The sequence below is a fragment of the Platichthys flesus genome, chromosome 6 (assembly GCF_949316205.1).
Source record: "Platichthys flesus chromosome 6, fPlaFle2.1, whole genome shotgun sequence".
Taxonomy (NCBI): Eukaryota; Metazoa; Chordata; class Actinopteri; order Pleuronectiformes; family Pleuronectidae; genus Platichthys; species Platichthys flesus.
This window is the reverse complement of record NC_084950.1, coordinates 27,205,910-27,232,675: the sequence shown is the minus strand read 5'-3', so window position 1 is coordinate 27,232,675 and position 26,766 is coordinate 27,205,910. Positions and strand designations below refer to the sequence as shown.

The window sequence follows — 26,766 nt, the reverse complement described above, 5'->3', positions numbered from 1 at the left end:
AAAAGGCTGTCTCTAATGTAAATGATATGCTTATTAAAATTATGTTTTAACTGGGCCTATGCACAGTGTCTACTGCCGCCTTGACTCTAGCAGCCTAAACAAACTTTTTTTACTGCAAGATTTAATTCCATCCTGAGTGATTGGAGCACAACTGGCCAGCACTTTTGCAGTTAGTCCTGGGCCACAGGTGATGGACATATCTGACCTGCTACAGTTTCACAATGAATTGTCAGTATTTTCATGCTTCTCTTTGTGTAACTCACAGTGCATAGTCAGGGAGGATTTTCTTTGTGAAGAACTCCTCTACTCCTTCATCCACTCGGCCCATACCCTCACTGGCCTCATTCTCTACTTTTGAAACTGGCTCCTGTAACAAAAAAAACAACAACAGTATTTACATCTTAGCGTAGGCGTGTGTGGCTTGTCAGGGAGAAAAAATCCAATTTCTTGGTTTGAACTAAATTATTAACCAAAACATCCTCACACAGTTTATTCACTATTATATTATAATCAGCCCAACAATTGTGATGGTAGTTGCCATTTCTTGTATAAAAGTGGGTCAACCAGGCCACAGGTTTAATCAATCAATCAATCAATCAATCAACCAAATTTTATTTGTATAGCCCATATTCACAATTCTCAATTCGTCTCATAGGGCTTTAAAATAAGGTGTGACATCCTCTGTCCTTAACTCTCAACAAGAGTAAGGAAAAACTACTGAAAAACCCTTTTAACTGGGTAAATAGAACGTAGAAAACTCAGAGAGAGTCACATGTGAGGGATCCCTATTTTTTTCATTTTTCATGTCTGTCACGTGTTAGAAACTTCATTAACCCCCACTCACTTGTAGTGAATCCTGCAGAGGATCTACTATAGAGTTCTCTAATCCACTCCTGCGCACATTCTTCAGACCTCAAACTAGGCAAACCGACAGAGAAGTTTGCAGAAGCCCCAGAGGCTCTCACTCATCTGCATTCACACATACACCTTCTGGAGCGAAACTCCGGAGCTCAGTGCATGTCTGAAAGTAGCTTTAGAGGCTACTTTTGTGTGTGTGTGTGTGTGTGTGTGTGTGTGTGTGTGTGTGTGTGTAGGTGTGTGTTTGTGTGTGTGTGTGTGTGTGTGTGTGTGTGTATGTGTGTGTGTGTGTGTGTGAGTGTGCACATCCATTTAATGTCACTAGAGTTCTTTATTTCAATGTGTTGCTGTTAATAACAGAACAGAACAGATACATTTTAGTTGGTTTGTATTTGTTGTCAGGTGTGGATTAATAGCCTTCTGCTGAAGCTGCTGCAGACTAAAACAATAAGCAGCTCCAGTTCAGCACAGTAGTCATGTGTAAGCATTATTCTAACTGGGTCAAACTCACTGTGCAGAAGCACATCTTTATCAGCTCTGCTAAACCTTCACATGTACTAAACATCTTGTAGCAGCACAGTTCAAAGAGTTGCTTCATTCTTCCACTTCACACCACTTATAAACAATTATTAGATTTTAAAATGTAATAAAAGCCCAAATTAATTATTATTATTTTAATGTAGACTGAATGTTAAGAAAAAAGAAACATAACAACTTTTCTGAATGTTCATAAAGAATGCATTAGTGTTTGCTGCTGATTGTTTTAACTGCTCATCTCACGTTAAGCATCAACTTAGTCAACAGGTGGTAGGTGAACAAGATTTCCAAGAGATAGAGTCATGAGGTCTATTCAAGATTACAGAAAACGCATCTGAATTCATAGAATAAAAACATAGAAGTGTCAGTTATTTGAAATTTCACAGATAGAAAGTCGGCTGATATGTTAAGTTTGAACAATAATAAACATATATAAAATGCATTAACAATAGATAATATAATATTAAAATCAGAGGCCAAAATAGAAGCTCCATAGTCATTATATGTATTTCCTCCATCTCTTTCTAACATCCAATGAAAAAGAAATCTGTATCTTTCATCTCTGCCACCTCCTTTACAGCCACCTGTCCCTATGTGCTACATGCCAACATGGCACTTTGTCACATAATGGCTGGCATAGACACTCTTCACCCCTCTCTCTCTCTCCCTAACACACACACATAGGCAGCTAAATGTTTACAGACGTGCAACAAACTAGTGAATCATCGCAACAAAATCAGTGTCTGATAAACTTGACAAATGTTTAGACAGTTTATCACTGCACTCGGATGCTCTGTCTTTCCGAAAGACATGTTGAATGAGCAAACACTGGCTGAATTATAGTCCTGCGACTGCAACCGCGGAAGGCCACGCAGCTGCATCGACGGACTCGTTTTGGTTTATACTTCTCTAACGTGCTCCAGAACACTAGGCGGAGTAAAGTTTTTTTTCAAAGACAAAACACACAAAGAAGAGACGTCTTCTTCTTCGTCAACTGTTTATTTACATCGCTTCTCCGGCTCCTCATAGCCTATTCCTGGCGGACAAATCGGCCAGTCAGTGACAGGTTATACAAGTGGTCATACTTTCGGATCTCTTCTGCCAAGCGCTCATCTATTCGGTCCATATTCGTTCTTCTAAATCTACCGTGATTTCCGCGTATTGTGGGGCATGAAACCGGAAACTAGACTCCGGACGGGATGTAGTAAGCAGACCAATCACAAACCTTGCGGGCTGCGTGAGGCTCGCGTCGCTTTGTCGTGTAGTTAGAAAAATTGGCGGACGAAAGCAAGCCCGCAGAGGGCACGAAAGGGCCGATTTGCGTGTCTTGCATGCGTGCGTGCGTGCAACCCGACTATAATTCGGCCTTAACTCTTCCAATCGCTGTGCAGAGGGAGCATGTGGCCTGGAGGAGCTGAATGAGGTCATTACAACAGACTTTTTGTTGTGAATATAAGTGCAACCTTTTAACAACCACATTTACTTTTCCTGATCACAGTGGATTGCAGATTGACCCCCTGCTGCCCCCTCATCTTTTGAGTTGTTTATTAGTAGCGAGGAATCCCCTCCTTTTCAACATTGAGACCACTAGAAGACAAACAGTGGGTTTTGAAGACTCGTTGGACCCTTTTATTGACCTTATAGCCTTTTCCTAATGGACTCTTCAGACATGCTCAAGACTGTCCTGCTAAACTTCTCCTCCTGTAACAGAAGTGTCCACAGTAACAAAAACCCGACCCAGCACTACCATCTTCAGCCTGGACAGGCCAATGCAATTATACAATTGACCTCAAATCATTGAGCTAAAGTGGGTACAACACATGGCTGAAAGAATCATGTCAAATCATATCAAATCAAAGAAAAACATTTTAGTCACTAAGGCTTGGCTATAGACAAACTTGGGTCTGTAGCCATCTACCTAAACTCAGCAGCTTGTTCCTTGACGTATTCTCACCTGAATACGCTGCTGCCTATCTTGACCAAGTCTCCCTTGAAAAAAAGAGATTCTTATTCTCAAAGGGACTTTCCTGGTTAAATAAAGGTTAAATAAAATAAATTAAATACACTTGTGTGTGTGACTGGGCCCTAAAAACATCTGACAAATTATGAACTGCAAATGCAACTGTAAAAGTTTAATTTAATTAACGTCCTTGAGAAAATCCCTTTGGCTATTATCAGACATGGAGGATGTCAGCAGAATTGGTTCTGGAGTTTACCCTTCACAGATGAACATGATAATTATTTATTTCAATTTTTATTTAATCTATTATGAATTGTACATTTTTATGCCCTAGAGAAGTTTTGCATTTATTTGCTCTTATGATAACCCTGATTCACACAGAAACTGACCAATTAATTTCATCCTTCAAACACTGTTTTCATCATTAATGCTTTATTCAGTTGTTTACATTTTAATTAGTAAAAAAATCCTAATTTATCACTGATCATTGTCTGTTATGCTTTTTAGGTAGACGCAAAATATCCCTGAGAGGTTAACTAAGACCAAGACATGGAATAAAGCCGTTCCGACATGACCTGCTTGGCTGTGGAGTTTACCTGCAGTTTGCCTTTCACACATGTACAACGAAGCTGGAGGTTCTCAGAATCATTCACAACAATATACATTTACCATCAACAGACCTAAATATAAATATAACAGTTATCTCAATGACCGATTACAGAAGAATAATATATTCCACTTATATAAGGTTTCCTCAACATATATTCCTAATATTATCACATTATTCACACATTTACACAGTTTTATTTAGATTTTCAATCAAATCTATTTAGCTGTTTCTTTCTATTAACTGAAAACATGGTTTCTCAGGACGTGTCATTTTGGTTTGTACAGGTAACTTTACTATTACTATTCACTAAATCCCGGCACACAGCCTACAGCACAGACTTCCTAACAGTTAGGGGGTATCTTTTGTCCTAAATAAAGTTGGTTTTAAAAAGTGTAAGTGGACTCAGATTTTCTCTGTTCTGTTAATCTCCTTTCCTAATTCCTTACAGCTTCTCCTTCACATCTTTCCTAGACCTTGTGATGTTATACATCAGTTTAAAGGAATAGTGGGTAGGAAAAGACATTACTTGGACTTTCCGACTGCAGCCCTGGCCTGATAGATGCCCTATCTGAGTTTTTTCAGCCTCTATGATCAGGTGACTGCTGATCATGTGAATGTACAGTGGGAAGGTTTCCTCATATAATTGCCAGATCATACAGTGCTGCCTTGTGGTCTAGCCATCTGTTACCATGCATGCCTGCCTTTCCATTTAGACATCGTGGATTTTGTTAAGTATAATGGTAACCATATAAATTCCAATAAGTGATCATTTTAAATGTCAAAAAGTAAGATCCAGTGGATTACTTCAAATAGTATTCCTTAAATAGATATTTAACCTACCTACGACCTACGTCCCAATCCAACTAAATAACAGGATTATGGAAAAGGGACCAAGAATTCCGATACAGTCAGTGAGGCTTCATGTTATCTGTGGAGACATAGTTGTACTTCAGCAGAATTTAATCTGCATTACTATGCAGCCTTCTTAATCAATCAATCTCAGAGTCCTCCTGTGTGCACAAAGCAACAACTAACCCATCATCAACTGTAGGAACTCAAGAGAGAAACACAAACATTTCTGACAAGAAAGTAGCTGCTGATTCGGAAGACACAGAATGAACATCTAGATGTTTGAAATACCGAGTAATCACAACTTAAATTAAGCCTCTTTATCAAATATTTTCTTTCTTTTTCAGTTTATTATATATAAAAAATTATTGTATCATATAGATCCCTATATCCTGATGTTTCTGATTAAACATATAAAATGTGATCAACTATAGCCAGTTTTTTATAATACAATATTATACATGTTACATACATTTATCACTGGAGTTTTATAGAAAATACATCCCTTTCAACAAGTGTTTTAGCAGATTCGTCGACAATTGAGTATTTAGAAACAAACGGTAAAGTGTGCATCTATAAACTTCAAACTTGAATGCTATCATTCAAATGAGATCCTTTCCTACTCAGACTAGAATGATAGCCTGAAAATGCCCGACCCTCTTTAAATCCATCTAGCATACTAACAAGCTAATGGTAGCTTCGCCTTTACTTATTTTACTTTACATTAAGACCAATGACCGAAAATAATGTAGAATGTCATGAGATTAAATTAATCTAATCTTACCACTAAGAACCCATACACTGTGATTGTGATCATGTGTGACAAACAGTAGCAACAAAGTTTAAACATGCAAGGTCACCATAGATGAAGAGAAATCCTTGTGTTCCATTTACACAGTGACAGAACAGTGGGAGAAAGAGACCCCCATTAATGTGAGAACATGAATAATTGAGTTGGTGAAACCAATCCCTGGAGGACCAAAGAAAGAGAGAGAGAGAGAGAGAGAGAGAGAGAGAGAGAGAGAGAGAGAGAGAGAGAGAGAGAGAGAGAGAGAGAGAGAGAGAGAAATCAGCACTGGGAACAACCCAGGGAACACCACTCCCAAAACACACCAAAACACATGCACATGCACACACACACATGCACACGCCTGCGCACACACACACACTGAGCACGACTAAATGTAGCAAGGTAATGCAAAGAAAAAAATGGCTACCATTATTACTAGAGCATCACAGAAATTATAATAGATAGATAGATAGATAGATAGATAGATAGGTAGATAGATAGATAGATAGATAGATAGATAGATAGATAGATAGATAGATAGATAGATAGATAGATAGATAGATAGATAGATAGATAGATAGATAGATAGATAGATAGATAGATAGATAGATAGATAGATAGATAGATAGATAGATAGATAGATAGATAGATAGATAGATAGATAGATAGATAGATAGATAGATAGATAGATAGATAGATAGATAGATAGATAGATAGATAGATGGATGGATAGATGGATAGAGAGATTGATAGATCTATTTTTATCATGTTCATTCATGCTCAATTTCAATAATTTTTTCTTTGGAGATCCCTCTGTAGTCATGCAACTGGCTTACACTTCATCTACCCTTCCCTCCATCTCTTCTTTCCTCCTCTCCATCCCTGCATCCTGCTCCTAACCTTTCACCATGGATACATTTTTTGTCCATATATAAATGCAAATGCTGTGTAATTTCTGCATGATTACATATGGATCTGGAAACAGATGCACAGTGGCTCCAATTGTGTATGCATGTTTGTATATGTGTGATCACTGTGTTCCTACCTGAGGCCTGGAGGAGGGGGGTTGTGTATGTGTGCGTCGTGGCCGTGGTCGGGAGGCGGTGTAGTGCCTTAGAGTCTGTCCCTGGGTGGGTAGAGGCTCCATGGGAGAGGCGGAGGATCCAGATTTGGGGCTGCAGCGGGAGAATGGAGCTTCTCGTCTGGATGAGCCTCCACGGCCGGCAGCCTCCTCCTCTGGCGCTGGAGTGGAGATGGAGTACAGTAGGGGGAGACTGGGAGGAGGAATGAGCGATGCTCCTCTCGCTCCTGTTAATGCTGCTGCAGCATCCACCACCTCCCCCTCCCTCCGCCTCCTCCATCCCGGGGGGGAGGGGTTCGGGGAAGGGGAGGGGGAAAGGGAGGGGCTTGTGTCTGTGACTGGCAGGTGGCGGAGGTCATATCTTTCTTCTCCTCCTCTTTCCTCTCCAGCATCTCCTCCCCTCTCTCCCTCTGCTACTCTGTTCCTGGTCTTCTGCTCCCAGTCCCCATCGAGGAGACCTGACAGAGAGGTGGCATGAATAATGAGAGAGCAAGAGAGAGAGAGATCATGTAAGAGAGAGAGAAGGCTGGATGGATGCATTTGGAATGTGACATGCGGAGCTGTAAAGGGAAGACTTCGAGTAAATGGATGGTGGATAGAGACAAGAAAGTGGTAAAAATTAAAGGAGGGACCATCATGATTAAAAGGGCAGGACAGACTAAGCAAAAAAAATAATTTAATAAGGTAATTTAAGGATATAGACACAGAGGAAGGGAGCAGAGAGGACGGAGAGCAGCAGATGGATGCTGCATGAACACGTATATACAAGACAACATTTATGGTTGTCTAACCATGTCAGAGGCCTTTGAAAAGAAAATTGACAAATATATATATATATATATATATATTTTTTTTTTTTTGTAACAAAATATCATGATGAGTAACTTATTATTTTCATGCATTATTTTGTAAGGAGCTTATGACTTTGAATGTTATTCTCCTGTAGAACAATAAAGGAACGAGGGTAGAGCAGAGCACTCCCCTCATGTTTCCTTCTTTTCTCTCCCTCCTCCATCTTCTCCCCATCTTATCTCTCCCATTGTGGAACTCACTGGTGTGTGCCACAGAATGGTTCAGCTTGGCACCCGGAAAGGATACAAAGACATAAGATTAAGATATAGTGTTTAAAATGTTTAGCTGGCCTTGAATCCTGCAGCAGCAGAACAGAATTAAAGAGGTTGATCACAATGTAATCCTGATTACTATTCCAAAAGAAATGGTTTCTCTCTAAATAATGCAATGATTTACATAATCCTTAATAGCTTCGTAGCAATTTCTGCTGATTTTCTCCTACTGGGCCCCTAGCATAAAGTACGTAGTAATACAGGATAAATCGATATGTGAATACAGCAGGGGATTCACCACGAACAATTGGGGGGCGAAGATGCTTCTAAGGCGCAACAGATGCAAAAATAAACAATATAAGTAACTTTTTTATTCACCAAGGGGCTAAAAAGTTTGGGACGTCCACAGATTGTGGCTGTAAAAATTGTGAAAAAGTCAAAACATGTGAAGGATTAGTCAGACTTGAATGGATATCCGATAGCCTCTAATGTCTATAACTGACTGATTTCTTCTTGGATTGCATGAATGTAAGTTTGTATTAATTTTCAGCATCTAATCTTTGCTTTCTAGTTTGATATGTGTCTTAGATCGTGGTGGCAGATAGCTGAATACTTATATTTATCACAAAGCTTTGAGCTTTATTTTTCTACTCCCTTTCGACTATTGATTTAATAAACTTATTAAAAGTGTTCGCTATAAATAATTACTTTTCTTTTACAGCCACAATCTTTGGACATCCCTCACATTTTAGCACCTATGCAGATAAAATTAAATGAGTAGCAGAATAAGAACACAACATCCAACAGTTTGGAGTGGCGGTGTGGTAGAGGAAATAAAACAGTAAGAGACAAGAGTCAGAAGCTATGAGCTGTTCTATCAGTGGCAGTTCTACATGGAATTGCACCCCGGGCGAGACCCCCTCCGCGTGTGAACAACACAGTATAAGCTATAAATGCCCCCCAAAAAATAAAATAAAAGTGAATGCAATACGCTACCGTATTAGCCTGACATTGTCATACTCACAATTCTAGTCAGAATGTGAGACTGATTCCGCTCCATTGGGCTGTGATTATGGGGCGTGTTCCAAACGAACCAGGAAATAAAATTCCTCTTCATTCAATTGGATAGACCTACAACCAATCAGAGCAATGTAGTATGTGACGTATTTAAAGCGACGCAAAGTGGTTTTCAACAGAACTCAAGTGCACGCACGCTGGAAGATGTAGAAGAAGATCAGTAAAAACTTTTGCCGGGGTTGTAAAAATAATTTAAGGATACACGGAGAGCTTTCCAACACGATCAGCATTTTTTAGATGAAACAGTTAATGTAACAGCCCCCCCCCCCCCCCCCAAACATGACGCAGAGTTTCTCTAATGATGGCACACGGCAATTTATGTTCACTTCATCGTAGCCATAAATACAAATGTTATACTATAGTTTTTGAGAAATGCCGCACAGCCGGCGTCCGGTCATAGTTCCTGCTCCTATCCTTGTGCCGGGGCTGCACGGCAGGCGTCTTAGACGCAAGCGAGGGATCTGGTGCGTCTATTAACATGGTCCGCTCCTTAAACTGCAGGTATTTATGCGAGGGGAGTCGCTACGTGTAAAAAAAAATAAGCCCAACACAAAATAACAGAATAAAACAGTATGCATAAAGTGGCAGGTGTAGCAGTCAGTTACAGTAAAGGTGAATGCACGTACAAACAAGTTCTCCGTTTAGGATTACAGCATCAAACAAATCGTATCGCATTTGTCGGTCCTGTAAGAACTTAATAACACGGTTGGAACGCGACATTCCCGTGTCCCATCTTCTTCGCGACCATCGGGGCCAGCTGATAGATTAAACTTTTTCCGAATCCCGTAGGAAGGACGGCAAAAACATCTTTTCGATCTACAAATGCCTTGATCGCTTTTCTCTGTTCCTCTTTCAAAATGAATGCGCTGTCGATGTCTCCTAAAACAGACTCAATGGCAGCATCTACACATCTCAGCGCTCCAGCGGCAGGCATGTTTGTGGAAAACAACGTCAACCCAAGTGCACTTAGATGATGTAGTTGATTACGTTACCGTTGATCATCTGTCCATCATCGTATAAAGCCTGCCCTGACAATCTGATTGGCCCGGTCGGGCATAATTTCTCCCCAACGGAGCGACTCCAGACCGAACTTCCCAACCTCAAATGTTGCAGGCGGGGCTAAGTTCGTCTGGCTTCCAGGCTACTACCGTATTCCTCTGTTGATGCTTTTTTTTTTTTATCTTGCCATTGAAATAGGCCATCACTTCTCTAACTAACTTCATAACTTCATGACTTTAATGCTGCATCTAGACCCACATACATAAATCGATTTTGTCCTGTAATGTTAAATGTTAGAATATCAAATTTAATCAAAAGGCTGTTATGTGGGGTGGTACTTCTAGCTCTAGGAAGTCCAACCCTCCTCATTTAATGGGCGCCGCAGGATGATGTGTGCCGCAGGACGATGTGCGTAACAGGATGAAGTGCGCCGCAGGACGATGCACAGGACTATGTGCGCCGATGTGCGCCCCAGGATGATGTGCTATGCAGGATGATGTGCGCCGCAGGATGAGGCTGTTATGTGGGGTGGAACTTTTAGCTCTAGGAGGTCCAACGTGCGCCGCAGAATGATGTGTACCGCAGGATGATGTACGGTGATGATGATATGCGCCGCAGGATGATGTGCGCTGCACGATTATGTGCGATGATGATGTGCGCTGCAGGATGAAGTGTGCCGCAGGATGAAGTGTGCCGCACAATGATGTGCACTGCAGGATGAAGTGCACCACACGAAGATGTGCGCCACAGGACGATGTACACAGATGTGCGCCCCAGGATGAAGTGCGCCACAGCAGTGTTAATTTCGTTGACGAAGACGATGACGAAATATATTCGTTAACGGCCTTTTTTCCATGACGAAGACGAGACGAAGACGTAACGAAAACGAATCTTTGAAAATAAAAACTATGACGAAATCTATTTTAATTTTCGTTGACGAGACGAGACGAGACAAAAATGTTGGTGGTTGACTAAGTCACAATCATTTTTAAAACATCATCGTATCAGGCCGTCATGAAGTATCAGGAGCGGGCGAGTGAGTGTGTCTGTGTGTGTCAGTGTGTGTGTGCGCCCCAGATAGCGCTCCGGTCCGTAGCTCCGCACCCCACCTCGCGCACTCGCTCAGAGAGACACAGTGAAAGCAGAGCGCGTTCTCGTGGAGCAGCCTCTCAGTGACTGACTGCTTCTTAACTATGGAAACAGTGAAAACACAGAGTTTCTCTGGTCTCAGCTGCTCAGAGATCAGACCCTCAGCTTCTTCATCAGAGCAGAAGCTGCAGTTGGTTTTTACCGATGTTCAGTTTCTGTGTCCGGCTCCAGTCTGACCTGCTCTCCCTTTTTGTTTTCACATTTAAAATTAAATATATATTTTTAAGCTATTAGGCTGCAGCTATATGTTTTTATAGAAAAGGAGTTTAATGTGGCTATTAAATGTGACTAAAACTAGACTAAAATGAAATTTGTTTTCGTCGACTAAAACTAGACTAAAACTAAGAAGGATTAAAATGACTAAAAGGTGACTAAAACTAATATGCATTTTCGTCAAAAGACTAAGACTAAGACTAAGACTAAATCAAAAATAGCTGCCAAAATTAACACTGCGCCACAGGACGATGTGCGCTGCAGGACGATGTGCGCAGATATGCGCCCCAGGATGATGTGCGAGGCAGGATGATGTGCGCTACAGGATGAGGCTGTTATATGGGGTTGAACTTCTAGCTCTAGGAGGTCCAACGTGGGCTGCATCCTGCAGCAGCCCACTCTTACTCGCGGTCTCCCTGCCGCTGTTGTTTCGTTCCGGGACCTTGGTCGGACAGCAGGATAGCGTGGCTGGGGGTGCACACTTGACTAAGACACCTTGTGGCATTTCCGGACTGGCTTACAGCGTGGAGTCGCTCCACCAGGGAAGACGAGTGCAGTAGCGCACCAGCGGGCTAATGCTACAGGACTCGGGGGCGGCTAACAACACTCCCTCCCTCCGGGCTACGGAGACACTGCCTTGGCCTGACACGGTGGGTGAGGTCCTGCCCCCTCATCGGCGTCCAGCAGCCCCGTGTGTACAGATCTGGAACCTGCTGTTCTGGCACCCCTGGAGTTTGGGGTCCACCTTCTGAAACTCCAGTTTTATATGGTTGATTTTAATATCACAGAAACTATTATATGAACTGACCAGCTCCGTGTCCTTGTCAACCAACACGCTTGATCTATACTCCACCCTATGCCTTCACGGCACGTGGAGGGAACACATGCAGGGGGACGCCCATATTTTATAGTTACATTTAACTCAGTTCTATTGTGTTTGTATGTGTTATTTTGTTGTTTGTTTGTTTAAACGTGTTTTAAACCTTGACTTGTTTTAATAATATTTTTGTTGTGGTCAGGTGCTGTGGCCCGGAGGCGGCGACCCAATTCCTGGTGGAGGGAGTTTTCTTCACAACCTGTTTTGTTTGGTGTGCTGTGTTACGGGTGGTTTGTTTTATTAGCTCCTTCCCCCTTTTGTTTGGTTCTCGCCGCCGTGGTAAGTCACAGCCCTGTGCAGTTAGTTACTCATTTTTAACTCAAGTGTTAGGTTTGTTTTGTGTTTTGATTATGTGTATTTGTGTTTATTAAAGCTGGTTTATCATTGATTTAAACACGTCTCTTGCCCCGAGTGATTTAAACAAACCTGTGCTGTCGCACACATTATCAATAGTTATATTCCTTAGGTGAAACTCCTCAGGTGGCGTTGTGGCAACCTTTCATAGCCACCGCTTCGCTACATTCTGGCGTTGCTGGCAGGATTTCATTTACCGCTTCGCTACATTCTGGCGTTGCTGGCAGGGTCTCACATCGTCTGTAATTGTGTTTAACTATTTATTGATGGGCGTCCTCTCATAGTTTGAGTGTTGTGTATTCAGTGTTAAAGCCAGAACAGCAGTGTTTTAGTCTGATTTCATTCCACGTGCCATTTTGTCAGGCCTCGGTGCAGCTTTACTTCATCATGGAGGAGGAGATGCAACATCTTAGGGAAACCGTGTTACAGCTTAAGGCAGACAACGAACAACTTCGCCAGGCGCGTGCTGCATCTCCGTTGGACCCCGGTGGGGCTGTTTTCTTTCCCTCTGCTGCAGCGAGTAAGGCACCGACTGCAAACATAGCCGCCGCTGTCACAGAGAAACTGGTTGTGGTTCCTACAGACCGTAAGTGTCCCATGTTCAATGGCAGGGCAGGCCTAGGAATAACTGAGTGGATAGAGGAGATACAGGCATTTGTGCGTGCTCTCCATCTTCTTGCTGCTGACCAGGCCCTTTTTATGTTTGATCATTTAGAGGGAGAGGCAGAGGAGGAAATTAAGTTTCGCCCTAGTGCAGAGCGGCGAGACCCAGTACAGGTTCTTGCTATATTAAAGGAGCTATATGGCTGCGCTCAGTCGTATGTTACGTTACAACAGGCTTTCTTTTCTCGACGCAAACTCGAAGGAGAGACGTTGCAGGAGTTTTCCTTAGCTCTCATGGTCTCAATGGCACGGGTTAAGCAGTGTGCACCTGATGGGATGCCTAATTCTGATGTCCTCCTCAGGGATAAGTTTGTGGAGCATGCTCCCTTCGCCGGGAACTCAAGCTACTGGTTAGACGCCAGCCTACTGGCACCTTGTTGGAGCTTCGTGGTGAGGCAATTAGGTGGGAGAGGGAAGGTCTTCCGGGGGGGGGATAGGGGGCGTAGCTCCTCCTTGCCATCAGCTTATGGTCTTCAATATGGAGTGCAGGGTCGCTTTCAAACCGCCCCTCCTTACTTCACCAGGGCCAGGGTTTAGTGAGTTGATGAACCTTATGAAGTGTCAACAGGTGCAGCTTAACAAACTCACCCAGGCAGTAGCCTCTCTACAGGCCCCCCGCTCCCAAGGTCAGATTTTTAGTAGTGGTCCTTTAATCTGTAGAAGGTGCCAGCAGCCTGGACATTTTGCTCGGGATTGTGAGGGTGAGCGGGCTCCATTTCGACACCTTGCTAATTCAGCAGCTGGGTCGAACCCACGCCCCACCGCCCCCATTTTGCTAGGCGATCGGAAAACTGAAACCCACTGAGCTGCAGAGTCACAGCACAGTTGGGGAGCCCACAGACTCACAGGAAAGTGTAGCTGCTGACTTAATTTCTGCATGTCCAAATATTAATGTATTGATTGGAGGAGCCACTGCTTTATGCTTGGTGGACACTGGTTCCATGGTGTCCACCGTTACTGAAAGCTTCTTTCTGGAGCAGTTTGCACCTTGGGGCCACGAGCGCCTTCAGTCTTGTCACTGGCTACAGCTCCGAGCAGCGAACGGTTTAGCAATTCCATATATAGGCTACTTGGAGCTTGATGTGGAACTATGTGGCAAGGTGATGCACCGCATTCTTGTTGTCAAAAACCCCTCTGGTTTTGCGTCTTCTGTCCCTGTTATCTTGGGAATGATCGTGATACGCAAATGCTATCGAGAGCTTTTCGGCGCATTCGGGCCTTCTCTTTTTGATTCACTTTCAGTGTCACAGGCACCTGGTCCCGTTATTGCGGCCCTGCAGCAGTGCCATCAGTCCACCGCCCAGACCCCAGGGGGCCACACTGGCATTGTGAGAGTCCGAGGCAAACAAGCGGTGCGTATACTGGAGGAGTGATGAAACTAGTTGCTGGTACCTGTCCAGAACAGTTCACTGGACAAAGTGCTCTGTTTGAGCAACCTGAGTCAGGTTTACCAGCTGGGTTGCTAGTGTAACCCTGCCTTATACAGGTTGTCCGGGGTACAGTGTATGTCCCAGTTGTCAAAGTTGGGACAACTGAAATTCTCCTTTACCCACGGACTAGTTTGGGCGTTTTAAACGCTGTCCAGGTTGTCAGCCTGCCTCCAGGGGTAACTGAGGAGAGGTCAACCTTAGCAATTGTCTCTTCCCATACAGTTGCCCCCTCAGTGTCAGATAGGTTAGAGTCAATAGATCTGTCTGAATTGTCTGAGCATGAGCAAGCCAATGTAAACTCCCTAATACGCAAATATCAATCTGTCTTTTCAACCCATGAAGGTGACTTGGGCTGTACCAACCTTCTCTCCCATGACATACCTCTGCTCGATGAGGTTCCTGATCGTCAGAGGTACCGGCGTATCCCTCCCTCAGAAGTGAAGAAGTGAAGGCTCACATTAATCAACTGTTGGAGTCCCGGGTCATTAGGGAGAGCTGTAGTCCATATGCATCACCGATAGTATTAGTCAGGAAAAAGGATGGGAACCTGTGCTTATGCGTGAACTAACGCCTCCTTAACAGTAAGACCAGAAAGGATGCATTCCCTCTGCCTCGTATCGAGGAGAGATTGGATGCACTATCTGGGGCTTGCTGGTTTTCCACCATCGATCTTGCCAGCGGTTATAATCAGGTCCCTATGATGGAACAAGACCGACCCAAAACTGCATTTTGTACACCATTTGGCCTTTTCGAGTTTAATCCCATGCCTTTTGGTTTGTGTAATGCCCCATGCACTTTCCAGCGTCTGATGCAGAGAATGTTTGGTAAAGAGCAAGGTCAGTCCTTGTTACTGTATCTTGATGACATTATTGTCTTCTCATCCTCTGTGGAACAACATTTGCAGAGGCTGGAAATAGTGCTTGATCAGCTCCAAAAGGAAGGTCTTAAAGCGAAACTCGAAAAGTGTGCATTCTTTAGACGGGAGGTTGGTTACTTGGGACATGTTATCACAAGCCAGGGAGTGTCCACCGATCCCAAAAAAATCGAGGCTGTGTCTAAGTGGCAGCGCCCCCGTCACATATCAGAACTGCGCTCATTCTTGGGTTTCGCCAGCTATTACCGTCGCTTCGTAGAGAGCTTTGCAAAGCTGGCCGGCCCTCTGCATAAACTTGTGGCTGAGCTGGCAGGTACCAAACCCAAGAAGGGGCCAGGCCTAACTTTAGGTGCTGCGTGGACACCTCAGTGTGAGGCGAGCTTTGAGGCATTAAATGCAAAGTTGGTCTCGTCCCCAGTGTTAGTATATGCCGACTTCACACAACCTTTCATTTTAGAAATCGATGCCAGCTATAGTGGTCTTGGGGCTGTACTCTCACAGGAGACTGACAATGGCGTGAAACGCGTAGCCTATGCTAGCAGAGGCCTTCGACCCCCTGAGCGCAACATGACAAACTATAGTTCCATGAAGTTGGAATTTCTTGCACTCAAGTGGGCTAACACTGATGCGCTTTCACGGCAGTATGTTTCTGGCGCTCATTTAGTTGATCATGTCTTTCCGCTCAGACGGGGGAGAGGAGTCTCTCCAGTTAATCTTACCTGCAGTTCTCAAACAGGAGACCTTGAACCAGCTTCACCAATAGCACGGCCACCAGGGCATCGAGGGAACTACACAATTGGTCAGACTACGCTGTTATCTGCCAGGAATGTCTTCGGACATTAAGAATTGGGTTAAAGAGTGTGAGCGCTGCCAAGTCGCTAAGGGATCAGGGCATGTGCCACATAGTTTTATGGGCCAACTGCTTGCCTCCCGACCCAATGAGATCGTGGCCATCGATTTCACACTATTGGAACCCTCCCGGAACGGTTTAGAAAATGTTTTAGTAATGACAGACTTGTTTAGTAAATTTACTGTCGCGATCCCTACACGGGAACAACCAGCCTCCACTGTGGCTCAGGTCTTAGTTCAGGAGTGGTTTTATAAGTTCGGTGTTCCAGGCTGCCTCCACTCGGACCAAGGAAGGAACTTTGAGAGTTCTTTGATTCACCAGCTCTGCTCTTTGTACGGGGTCACCAAATGCCGTACTACTCCATACCACCCTGCGGGTAACGGCCAATGCGAGCGGTTTAATAGAACTCTTCATAACCTCCTTCGTACCCTATCAGTTTCACGCAAGCGGGATTGGGCCTCCTGTCTGTCCCAGGTGCTGTTTTGTTACAACTCCACACCTCATCAGGGCACTGGTGAGTCGCCGTTCCTTCTAATGTTTGGACAGGAACCTCGGCTTCCTGTGGACTTCCTTTTGGGTCGAGTTCAGGACCCAGTACCTGGCAGGGTGCAGGACTGGGTGGTCGAACACCAAGCTCGACTCAGAGTTGCTTTCGAGGGTGCTCGTGAACGGTTGTTGGCTGCTGCTAGTAAAAGAAAAGCGCGGCATGATCAGCGGGCCCGAGAGCTACCTTTCACAGTAGGCCAATTAGTGTACCTGAGGTACCACGGCGTTAGAGGGCGACGTAAAATCGAAGACCTTTGGAATTCCGTGGTCCATCAGGTTGTGAAGGCTCCCTGCGGTGATGGAGCAGTGTACATGGTTTCTCCTGTGAATGACCCGCAGAAGGTCAAACACGTACATCGGGACATGGTCAAGGCCGTGGTCCTGCATGAGGTTGTAAATTCCCCATCTAACCTGCCCTCTCCGCCGTCCTTGGCCGTACGGGATGATGAGTCCTCTAATGCCGGAGACTTGTGGGTTTTGGTTCAGGAAACCCTTTGTCCACAGTCTGCGGTGGTTCCACGTACCAGGCGTCTGGAAAGCCCTCCTGTCCTGATCCCATTGGAGAACAGGCCCAGTATCTCAACACGTCTTGCTTGTTTGCCTCCTTCCCTATCAGCTCCCCTAGGGTTCCTATCCGAGCAGCTAGATCGCGGTCAGTTGGCCCTGCGCCGATCTGCTCGGTCCACGGCAGGGCATCACTCAAATGTCCACCATGTTCCTTGCCCTGTTGAGCTACAACCTCAGGAAAACAATACACCCCTAGGCCCGATGTCCAATGCCCAGTTGGCCATTTTTAGGCCTTGGTGTTAATTTGATTTTTCTGGCCATCGTCGGGCCGACGATGCAAAAGGGGGGGGGATAAATGTGGCCAGATGCGGGTGCCCTCCCTGCCACTTGGGGCGCTGTGCCTGCATGCGCCCTCCCCGTCAAGGGGGGCGCTGTCGGCACCTATTTAAGGCAGCAGCCCACTCTTACTCGCAGTCTCCCTGGCGCTGTTGTTTTATTCCGGGACCTTGGTCGGACAGCAGGATAGAGTGGCTGGGGGTGCACACTTGACAAGACACCTTGTCGCATTGCCGGACTGGCTTACAGCGTGGAGTCGCTCCACCAGGGAAGACGAGTGCAGTAGCGCGCCAGCGGGCTAATGCTACAGGACTCGGCAGCTAACAACACTCCCCCCCTCCGGGTTACGGAGACACTGCCTTGGCCTGACACGGTGGGTGAGGTCCTGCCCCCTCATCGGCGTCCAGCAGCCCCGTGTGTACAGATCTGGAACCTGCTGTTCTGGCACCCCTGGAGTTTGGGGTCCACCTTCTGATACTCCGGTTTTATATGGTTGATTTTAATATCACAGAAACTATTATATGAACTGACTGGCTTGGGCAAATGTTGTCGTTCAGCCGAGGTGGGCGGTGCTTTACGTCGCCAAAACACAAACACATATTTTAGAAATGGATCATCCTCCTGTAAGGAGCGGAGATCAGGTGCAGAGTGTGATGGGAGAACGGAGACTAGGGACTGAGTGGCGGACGACCCCGGATCTGAGTGTGGCACTTGCTGAAAGGCTAGGGCAGGGGTAGGCAACCTTTACTATCGAAAGAGCCATTTCGCCCCCTCTTCCCCCAAAATTAAATCTGTCTGGAGCCGCACAACATATTTGATAACACAGGTTATAAAGTTATATATATATATATAGTTATACAATATATATAAAAACTATAGTTTGTTGCATTTATTAAATAATAGAACGACAATAAAAAAACTGTTGACATTTAACTGCTATTTTTACCTGTTACAAAATAGGAAAACACCAAACTCTTATGAATTGGAGAACAAAATACATGTGTGGGCTTACTTTGGAATAAATTAGACACAGAACTCAGCTTTTTTTGCTCATCTCCAGCTTGGTACTTTTCAGCAGATGCTGTGTGCTTACTCTGGAAATATCTTTCAACATTACGTTTCTTATTGTTTGCTAATTCCTCGTCACATATCAAGCAAACATGTAAGACAGCATCGGTGGCAGTGAAAGCAAATTAATCTGTCCACGCAGAATTAAAGTCTATTTTCCTCCAAGACTTTTCTTTTCTGGGACTTGATTAGTCCATGATTAGTTTACCGAGGCCGGGGGTCAGAACTATAGATTAGCGACCTGCAGGGAAGAGCGCCGGGACGTAATAGGATGTGACGCATTTTTAGTTGCTGAAATATTAAAACAAAACGTGAGAGCAGCTCAGACTGGAGGGTGACACAGAAACTCACTAACGTTCATCATGTGAAAGAACTGGTTTGTTACGTTCTTCGTTCGCGAAAAACATGCGCAACATGCACTGTACAGGGAGCCACTGCAGAGGGGCTAAAGAGCCGCATGCGGCTCCGGAGCCGCAGATTGCAGACCCCTGTCTACGCCGAAAGAGCGATTTGTTTACTGCTCCGCCGTTAAAGAGATGCGCACGTTAAAACATTGGGCGCGCCACACAGTTTGATAATCACTGCTCTATACAGTGGATCCCCCCCCTTGTCCGTTCCATTTGGGAGACCCAGAGGTGAACTGTCCCCCGTGCCCCCTCCCCTTCCCCTTTCTCACACAGAATCAAGCAGGGGCGCTGCAGTTTCAGGGGGCGCCAATTTGCCAACTCCACACACAGTGATATGATAGATTTTTTAAAGTTCTCGTGCTGCCCCCCACGTGACATGAGAAGGTGCTGCCCCGGGCGGCTGCCCGGTTCGCCCGTGCCCAAAACCGCCACTGTGTCCTATAATGTGTTTTGGGGCCACAGCTTTCACGAGATGACCGATGGGGGGGGTGTATCTGTTGCAGATTTGATGTGTAGCCTATGTAGCCTGCGCTGTCTAGCTTTTCAGCATTATCAACTCTCGCTTTAGCCAATTATTAATCGTATATATGGTATAAATGACGACAAGATGAAATGCCACTACATAAAAATGTAAATATCATATCCCAACCAAAATGCAAATATAAATATCAAGCACACCAAAAAAAAAATTTCACGCAAAACAGGTCAACCTGTGGAGGGCTGTTGTATACAGGGTAAAAAGGTGCTGTTTTAAATTATCCTTGTGGTATTTTGACAAAAGTATGTCACAGACATTTCATTAAGACCCCAAGGAACCATATCAACTTGTGGTAAAATGGGCATAAATTGAGTCCGTTAAGACTTTGATACGGGCCAATAAAAAAAGGGATTGCGAGCCGCAGTTGGCCGGCAGGCCGTAGTTTGGAAATCCCTGGCCCAAAGCGAAGACAAGAGGGGACACAAACCTGAAAACAAATTGAGGAATGTATTTTGCAAGTAGAGCAATCGTCCACATATGAAGCAGGGCCGGGTCTAGGCAGGGGCAAGAGGGGGCCTGGCCCCCTCAAATAAATGTTGTGCCCCCTCAAACTAAATCCCCCAAAATATATTAAATTTCATATATTTTTTATTATCTCATGCTTCTCTCCTCCGCTCCACTTCTTAATGTCTTAATGTCTTGCTTGCCCCCTCAAATATAAAATATATCAAGTTGTTTCTCATGTCATGTTTCTCACCTCCGCTCCATCTCCCCTTTTCGCTCTGCTCAGTGTATCGGCCTGCTGCCGGTTCACTGTGAGGGATAGCTGTCTGCCCAACTTCCAATCACCCTTTAGTATGCAAATGAGCTAGTGTCAGGTTTCTAATAGCAGCTTGCAGCAGTAAACTGCGAAGCAAAGGAGCTCTGTTAAATTCGGTCATAGTGTTTCTGTGTAGTGACATACTTAATTGCTAATAACATAATAAAAACGAGTTAATATTTTTCTTGAAAATCTTTATTTGCTCAGTCAACAACAACAACCAAAACCACATAACCAAATTCTTGTAGTAGCTAAGCTGTAGCCTATTCTCCTAGATCAGGTTGTGTGGGCCCACAGTCCCTGTCATGTGTCACAGCACGGGGAGAGAGCACTGTCCGCTCACTGCCACAGACTGAGCACAAATTATCAGACCCCTAAAGAAAGCCATGCTATTTTACAATCCCATCTTCACTTTTCCACTCCTGTAAAACTTTCAGCAGACTTGTCCCAACCTTGTGTATCTCATTCTCCTCAGGGACTCAGCCTTGTAAACAAGTGACATACAACACTAGTGTAGAGATTGCTTGCGTTCCATTCTGCTGATCATTCTGAGGTTACATATACAATGCATCAGTTTTTCAGAGCTTTTAAAAAACATACTCCTCCTGCCCCTACCAATGGAGATCATGGTGGCAATGCTCTAGCTAGCACCTCAGCAGCTAGCGCTGCACCTACCCCTACCAGTGTTGTAGCTAGCAGCGCATCAGCAAACGTTAGTAGTGGTTCCGCTGCCTGCATCACTCCAGCAGTAGCTAGCATAACACCAGCAAGCACTACTTCTACTCTACCTCCTCCTTTCCCAGCTGTTCTTACAGTTAACCCCAAACTTCCCATTTTACCCAGTGACTTAACCACCATTGCACCATCTCAGCTATTATTAAGTAGCTACCCAAAACGTGCATTTAGCAAAAAACTGAGGTCGTTCAATCCTGCCTGGTACCGCACACGACCATGGCTTGAATACTCTGCTGAACGGGATGCATGTTTCTGCTTTCCCTGTCGCAAATACAGTACTGTGAATGAGAGGGATGTTGTGTTCACTCTGACTGGTTTCAACAACTGGAAAGTTGCACTGGAAAGTGACAAAGGGCTGCAGAGGCATGTGTCCTCCCACAACCATGTGCATGCTTCTACTCTCTGGGCTGAGTACAGGAAGAGAGAGGCTACTGGGGGAAATGTTGACACATTATTGGTTGGCAAGACACAGGTAGAGAAAAACTGGTACTAGGTTAAGAGTGTGGGCAATGCTGTGAAGTTCCTCTGTGTCAATGAGTTGAGTCTACGTGGAACAACGGAACACAGGCGTGATGCTGCTGGTCATGATGATGATGATATTGCTTCTGGGCTTTTTCTTAAGTTAATGGAATATACCCTTGAGAAAGATGAAAAACTAGCCAGCATCGCCAAGGGTATCCCAAGGAATGCATCATATACATCAAATCACATACAAAATGAAATTATTGACACACTGGCAAACATGGTGCTCGGAGAGATAAAAAAAAATATATGAAAATGCTGATGCTGTGGGTTTTTGCCTCAAGAGTGATGGGAGCAGGGACAGGTGTAATGTCGAAAACCTGTCAGTTATGATTAGGTTTGTCAGTGCTTCCCTACCCGAGGAGCATCTCATTGGGTTGCTTGACCTCGACCAACTAGATGCACAGTACATAACCTCTGAGATCCTGAAGTGCCTCTCTGATGCTGGTTACAGTGCTGACAACATTCTGAGCCAGTGTTATGATGGAGCTTCAGTGATGAGTGGGGTGAGAGGAGGTGTTCAAGCTCTGCTCCAACAGAAGCTGGGAAAGTATAAACCCTACATTCACTGCTACAACCACCAACTGCACCTGGTAGTTGTGCATGCCATGCAGAGCGAACAATGTACAAAAATATTTTTTGATCTGTCTTCTTCCTTGTACAACTTTTTTCAGCACCACTACATCACTAGAAAATATGATGCTCCTTATCTTAGGAGGCTAATTCAAATCCGATGGACTAGCCACTATGAGGTGAGACGTTGCATTACTGAGAATGAAGATCAAATAATCACTGTTCTGTCTGAGGTGGCAACGGATGATGATGCTGCAGTGGATCTGTGCACTGAAGCATCAGGCCTGCTCTGCCAGATTAAGAGGCAGCACTTCTTTAAAATTGGCAAGTTTCTGGTGCAAGTGCTTGGTCTACTGAAACCAGCAAATGCCATACTACAGTCTCAGTCTGTGGATATGTGCAGAGCCTCAAACGAGGTTGGTACAGCACTGGATTCTTTGAGGGCCATGAGGGATCACAGCGATGAGTGGGGAGAGGGAGATCACACAGCAGCTGGGGATGACATTCCAGCAAAGAGAAGGAGAACAATGAATAGGCACCTCAGTGAAAGTGTTGTAATTACAACAGTGGGCCACACAGACACAGATGACAGTGTTCCCCCCCATAAGACACTTAAAAGACCTCTACTAAACATTCTGGACCGGGCAATTACCGAGTTGGAGACAAGATTCTGCCAGAAGAATTTGGAGCTGATGAAGGCCACGTCCAGCCCTGTGCCTACATCTGGCACATTCCTCCATGGAGCTCTGTTGCATCCTTTGGTTGAGCTGGCTGGCACTGATGCAGGATGTCTGACTAATGAAATCCTGGTGGCAAAGCCCATGTTGCTTAAGGAATGCCCCAATGAACCAGATCTGTCTACAGTGTGCAAAACCCTACAGCACTACAAGGCAGCATTTCCCTTGTTGTACAAGTTATACATTACAGCACTGGTCATTGGGGTTTCTTCAGCTGCATGTGAGAGCTCTTTCTCCACACTGTCCCGTGTCTTAACCAGAACTTAAGCAGAACTATGCTGCATCACAGAAAGAGGAACCTGGTTATCTTGGCCCATGAAAAGTCAATTACATACAAGCTGGACATGGACGAATTTGTGAGGGAGTTTGCCAAGGGAAACAGGAGGCTGACGTTGACCTAGCGACCTAGGAGAACTTAACTAAAATTAGTGGCCAGCAAAAATGCTGTAGTTAGCCAACGTTGATTGTTTTTTCTAGGCTAATAGCCTTTGTTTTATTTCTTTAATTTTTATTTAAAAAACTAAACAAAAACATCCTCCTAAGGGTGTTATAAAAATAAAAAAATACAAAAAAATACAAAAACATCCTCATGAGGGTATTATAAAAATAAAAAAATACAAAAAAATACAAAAAAAATACAAAAACATCCTCCTGAGGGATTGCCACCTTATCGTGGTCAGGAGGTTTGAGTGCCTCAGTGACCCTAAGAGCTATGCCAACAGAAGCTAGTCTTCATAGGGACACCCAAGTTGGACAGGTCTTAGGGTAGAGGCCTGACAAAGTGCAGTCAGTTTAGGTTGAGGGTAGGACATACAACTAACAACCCAAGTTCATATATGGTTAGTCTAACAACAATAACTACAATGAAATAAGTGTGCCAAGCATTTGAGACCACAGTACTTTACAAGGCACTTGTTCAGTGTACCCGCATCCTAGTGAGTGAATTTGTCAATTAGACATGGTAAAAGGTGCTGGAGCACAATGCCCCCTCAAGATTTGTGGCTGCCCCCTCATACATGCCTGTCTAGACCCGGCCCTGATATGAAGAGGAATTGACTTGAACCAAACTGAGACTCAGATAGTGGGAGAGGCAGATAGAAATATTTCAGGATCCCTGCGTAACAGTGACAGGATCTTACTCTTAATTGAAGAAGCAGGTCTCAGGCTCTTGAAGTTGAAGCTATTTCTCCAAAACGCTGGACTGTACTGTTAATGGACAGTGTCAGAGTAAGAACAAAAATGGAAAGTCTAACACATAAATTAATGTGAACAGAATGAATAATGGGGTAAAGGTGTGGTGTTCCCTTACATCATCAGTTGGTAAGTCACAGTCACCCAGAAGGAGCTCTGGGATGTTGAGTCGAAGAGCACAGCATGAATGTTCTTTTATTAGACAATCCTAAATAAAGAAACACGGCCAATATTCAGTGCGACATATGGATTTACACACAGTGTATGATTAACAGTGATATCTGATAATGTTATCTAACTGTTAGGATTAGGGAATTTTGGCACTGTTTGGTTCACTGGTGGTAGGTTGGATTGTGTATGTGTGTATTCCCTTTCCTCGCTCTGCTCCACTCCCTGACAGTAGCTGTGTCTCATCTTAGGGGTGGATTCTTTCAGAGGCTGCATTTGAAGACAAATTGCATCACAGTGGCGCCGCTAGGATGTCCGTTTTCATATGGGGACCTTTCATGCATTCTTCCAACCCAGAGAAACGAAAGCTCCAACGTGTGGATCATTCCAAGCACAACCTATCTAAGGATTTGTTGTGCTTCAGTGACAAACTATTTTCTTAAAAGGGGATGGCGCAAGTAAGCGACAAGACATCCAATGCTTGATTATCATGCTTCTTCTCAACCGAACAGCTAACAGTACTAATGTTAACAACCCAAGGGGCATTCAAACTTTCTCGTTATGTCCAAGTTAAGCTCTGTTGCTAGGCAACAGCCATAAGGCCAGACAAGCTGGTAGCGCCGATAACGGAAAGCCTTTGTAGACCAGACCATCTCTGTGGATCCTGACATAATAATGATATGTGGTTATAGCAGTATTTAAGATTGTTGGCTTTCTTGGGAAGATTTTGATGCAGCTTCCCTCCTGTATCGTTGTGCCAAGTTAAGATAAACATTTCATGTGATTAAACATGCTGTCTCTCTGAAGCAACTGTGAATACTTTCCTTATGAAACCACACCACAGTCCTTCTTTAACCTTAACCAATCAAGAGATTATTATTCTGCAAGATCAAATATCACAATCACACAAAAAGATTTACCATGGTATCCTGTGCTACTGTCAGATCCTTTAGTACTTGTTCTATGATGCTTTCAGCCAAAGAGACACTCAATGTTTGTCTTAGTTCACTGGAGGGATGGAGAGAACAGCAGAGGGGAAAACAATTTGATAGCAGTAAGTCAAAGAGTAAAGCCCAAAGTTAAAATGAGTCCATCAATTATTTAACGTCATAAAAAGACAGTAAAGTTGATATCATGTGCTGTTTTATCTCAGTACGGCCTGTATTTCACAATATCAGAAAGATGTGAATGGTAGCAAAATGAACTTGTTTGAAGCAAAACAAAGCTAATATTAAAAAGTTTTCACTTTAAATTTAAAGTTGGTTATTAACTGTTGGTAAGTACATTAACATTTTTCACACTAGTTTATTGAATAAAGAACAAAGAGCCATGTTGATTCAAAACTTCTGTAATTAATGTTTTTTATGTAAAGAATAAAGGGTTGTTGTTAATGACATTTCTTTCTCATTCTTTGTAGATGAGGCAAACTAAATATTAGCAACACATTTACTGAACCTTTGAGTTGGGACATAGAAATCAAACAACTCATATTGAAGCTTTTTTAATTTGAAATAGGCAAGGAAGCTCCATGTATATGGATGAATGAATATAAATTAATTTAACTGTGGACATCATCTATACTTCTGATATGTGTATTAAATACTTAAATGTATATTGATATCCTGAGCTTATAATTCTTTTAACGTAACTGGTTCTACCTTAAACCTTTGTATCTACAATGATCATACAGTTCAGTGAAGATATAGTATGTACAGTATCTACAGTGACCACAGGGTATCTACAGTATCTACAGTGATAACAGAGTATTTACAATATACATAGAGTATCTACACTGTTGATACTGTCGATTTTACACTATCTACAGTGAACATAAAGTATCTACAGTATCTACATTGATTATAGAGTATCTACAGTATACATAGAGTATCTACAGTGTAGATAATGTGGATTATACACTATCTACAGTGATGATAGAGTATCTTAAGTGAACATAGAGTATCTACAGTATCTACATTGATAATAGAGTATTAACAGTCATCATAGGGTATCTACTGCATTTCCCTCAATACAAGTCCGATTATGTACTCAACTGAACACCAGGACTCTACGGTATGAAGAGATGCATCTTCCGGAAAACTAATCTTGGGCCTCAAAAGGCTGATGACCACTGATCTACAGTGATCATAGATTATCTACAGTATCTATTGTGATCATAGAGTATCTACAGTGATCAATGTAGAGTGAGGGGATGCTTTCTTACCTCAGTCTGTCGATGATGATCTTCCCTGTGTTCTCCACCAGAGTGCTTCTCAGAAACATCTGTGTCAGTGTCCTTCTTTTGGACACACACTCGTCTGACAGACACTCACTCACACTTACACGTGGACACACTTCCCCTGCGCACCTCATCAGGCGTTGAGCCATTTCCTGGAGCACAGAGTGACTCTTGAGTGACTGAACATTGTTAAGTCCGAGCCTCAGA

General features: G+C 43.9%; 1 protein-coding gene across 2 annotated transcripts in view; it reads right to left on the bottom strand.

Annotated features, from left to right (window-relative positions):
* The window catches only part of carmil2 (capping protein regulator and myosin 1 linker 2), a 76,496-nt gene that overhangs the window by 21,424 nt on the left and 28,306 nt on the right, over positions 1-26,766 (bottom strand). For both annotated transcript variants that reach the window (XM_062389671.1, XM_062389672.1), the window contains exons 27-32: positions 26,545-26,711; positions 25,244-25,331; positions 24,274-24,363; positions 24,104-24,170; positions 6,650-7,143; positions 264-367 (exon numbers count right to left, since the gene is read on the bottom strand). In XM_062389671.1, coding sequence (XP_062245655.1) covers positions 264-367; positions 6,650-7,143; positions 24,104-24,170; positions 24,274-24,363; positions 25,244-25,331; positions 26,545-26,711 — 1,010 coding nt within the window. The remainder of the gene's footprint in view (positions 1-263; positions 368-6,649; positions 7,144-24,103; positions 24,171-24,273; positions 24,364-25,243; positions 25,332-26,544; positions 26,712-26,766) is intronic.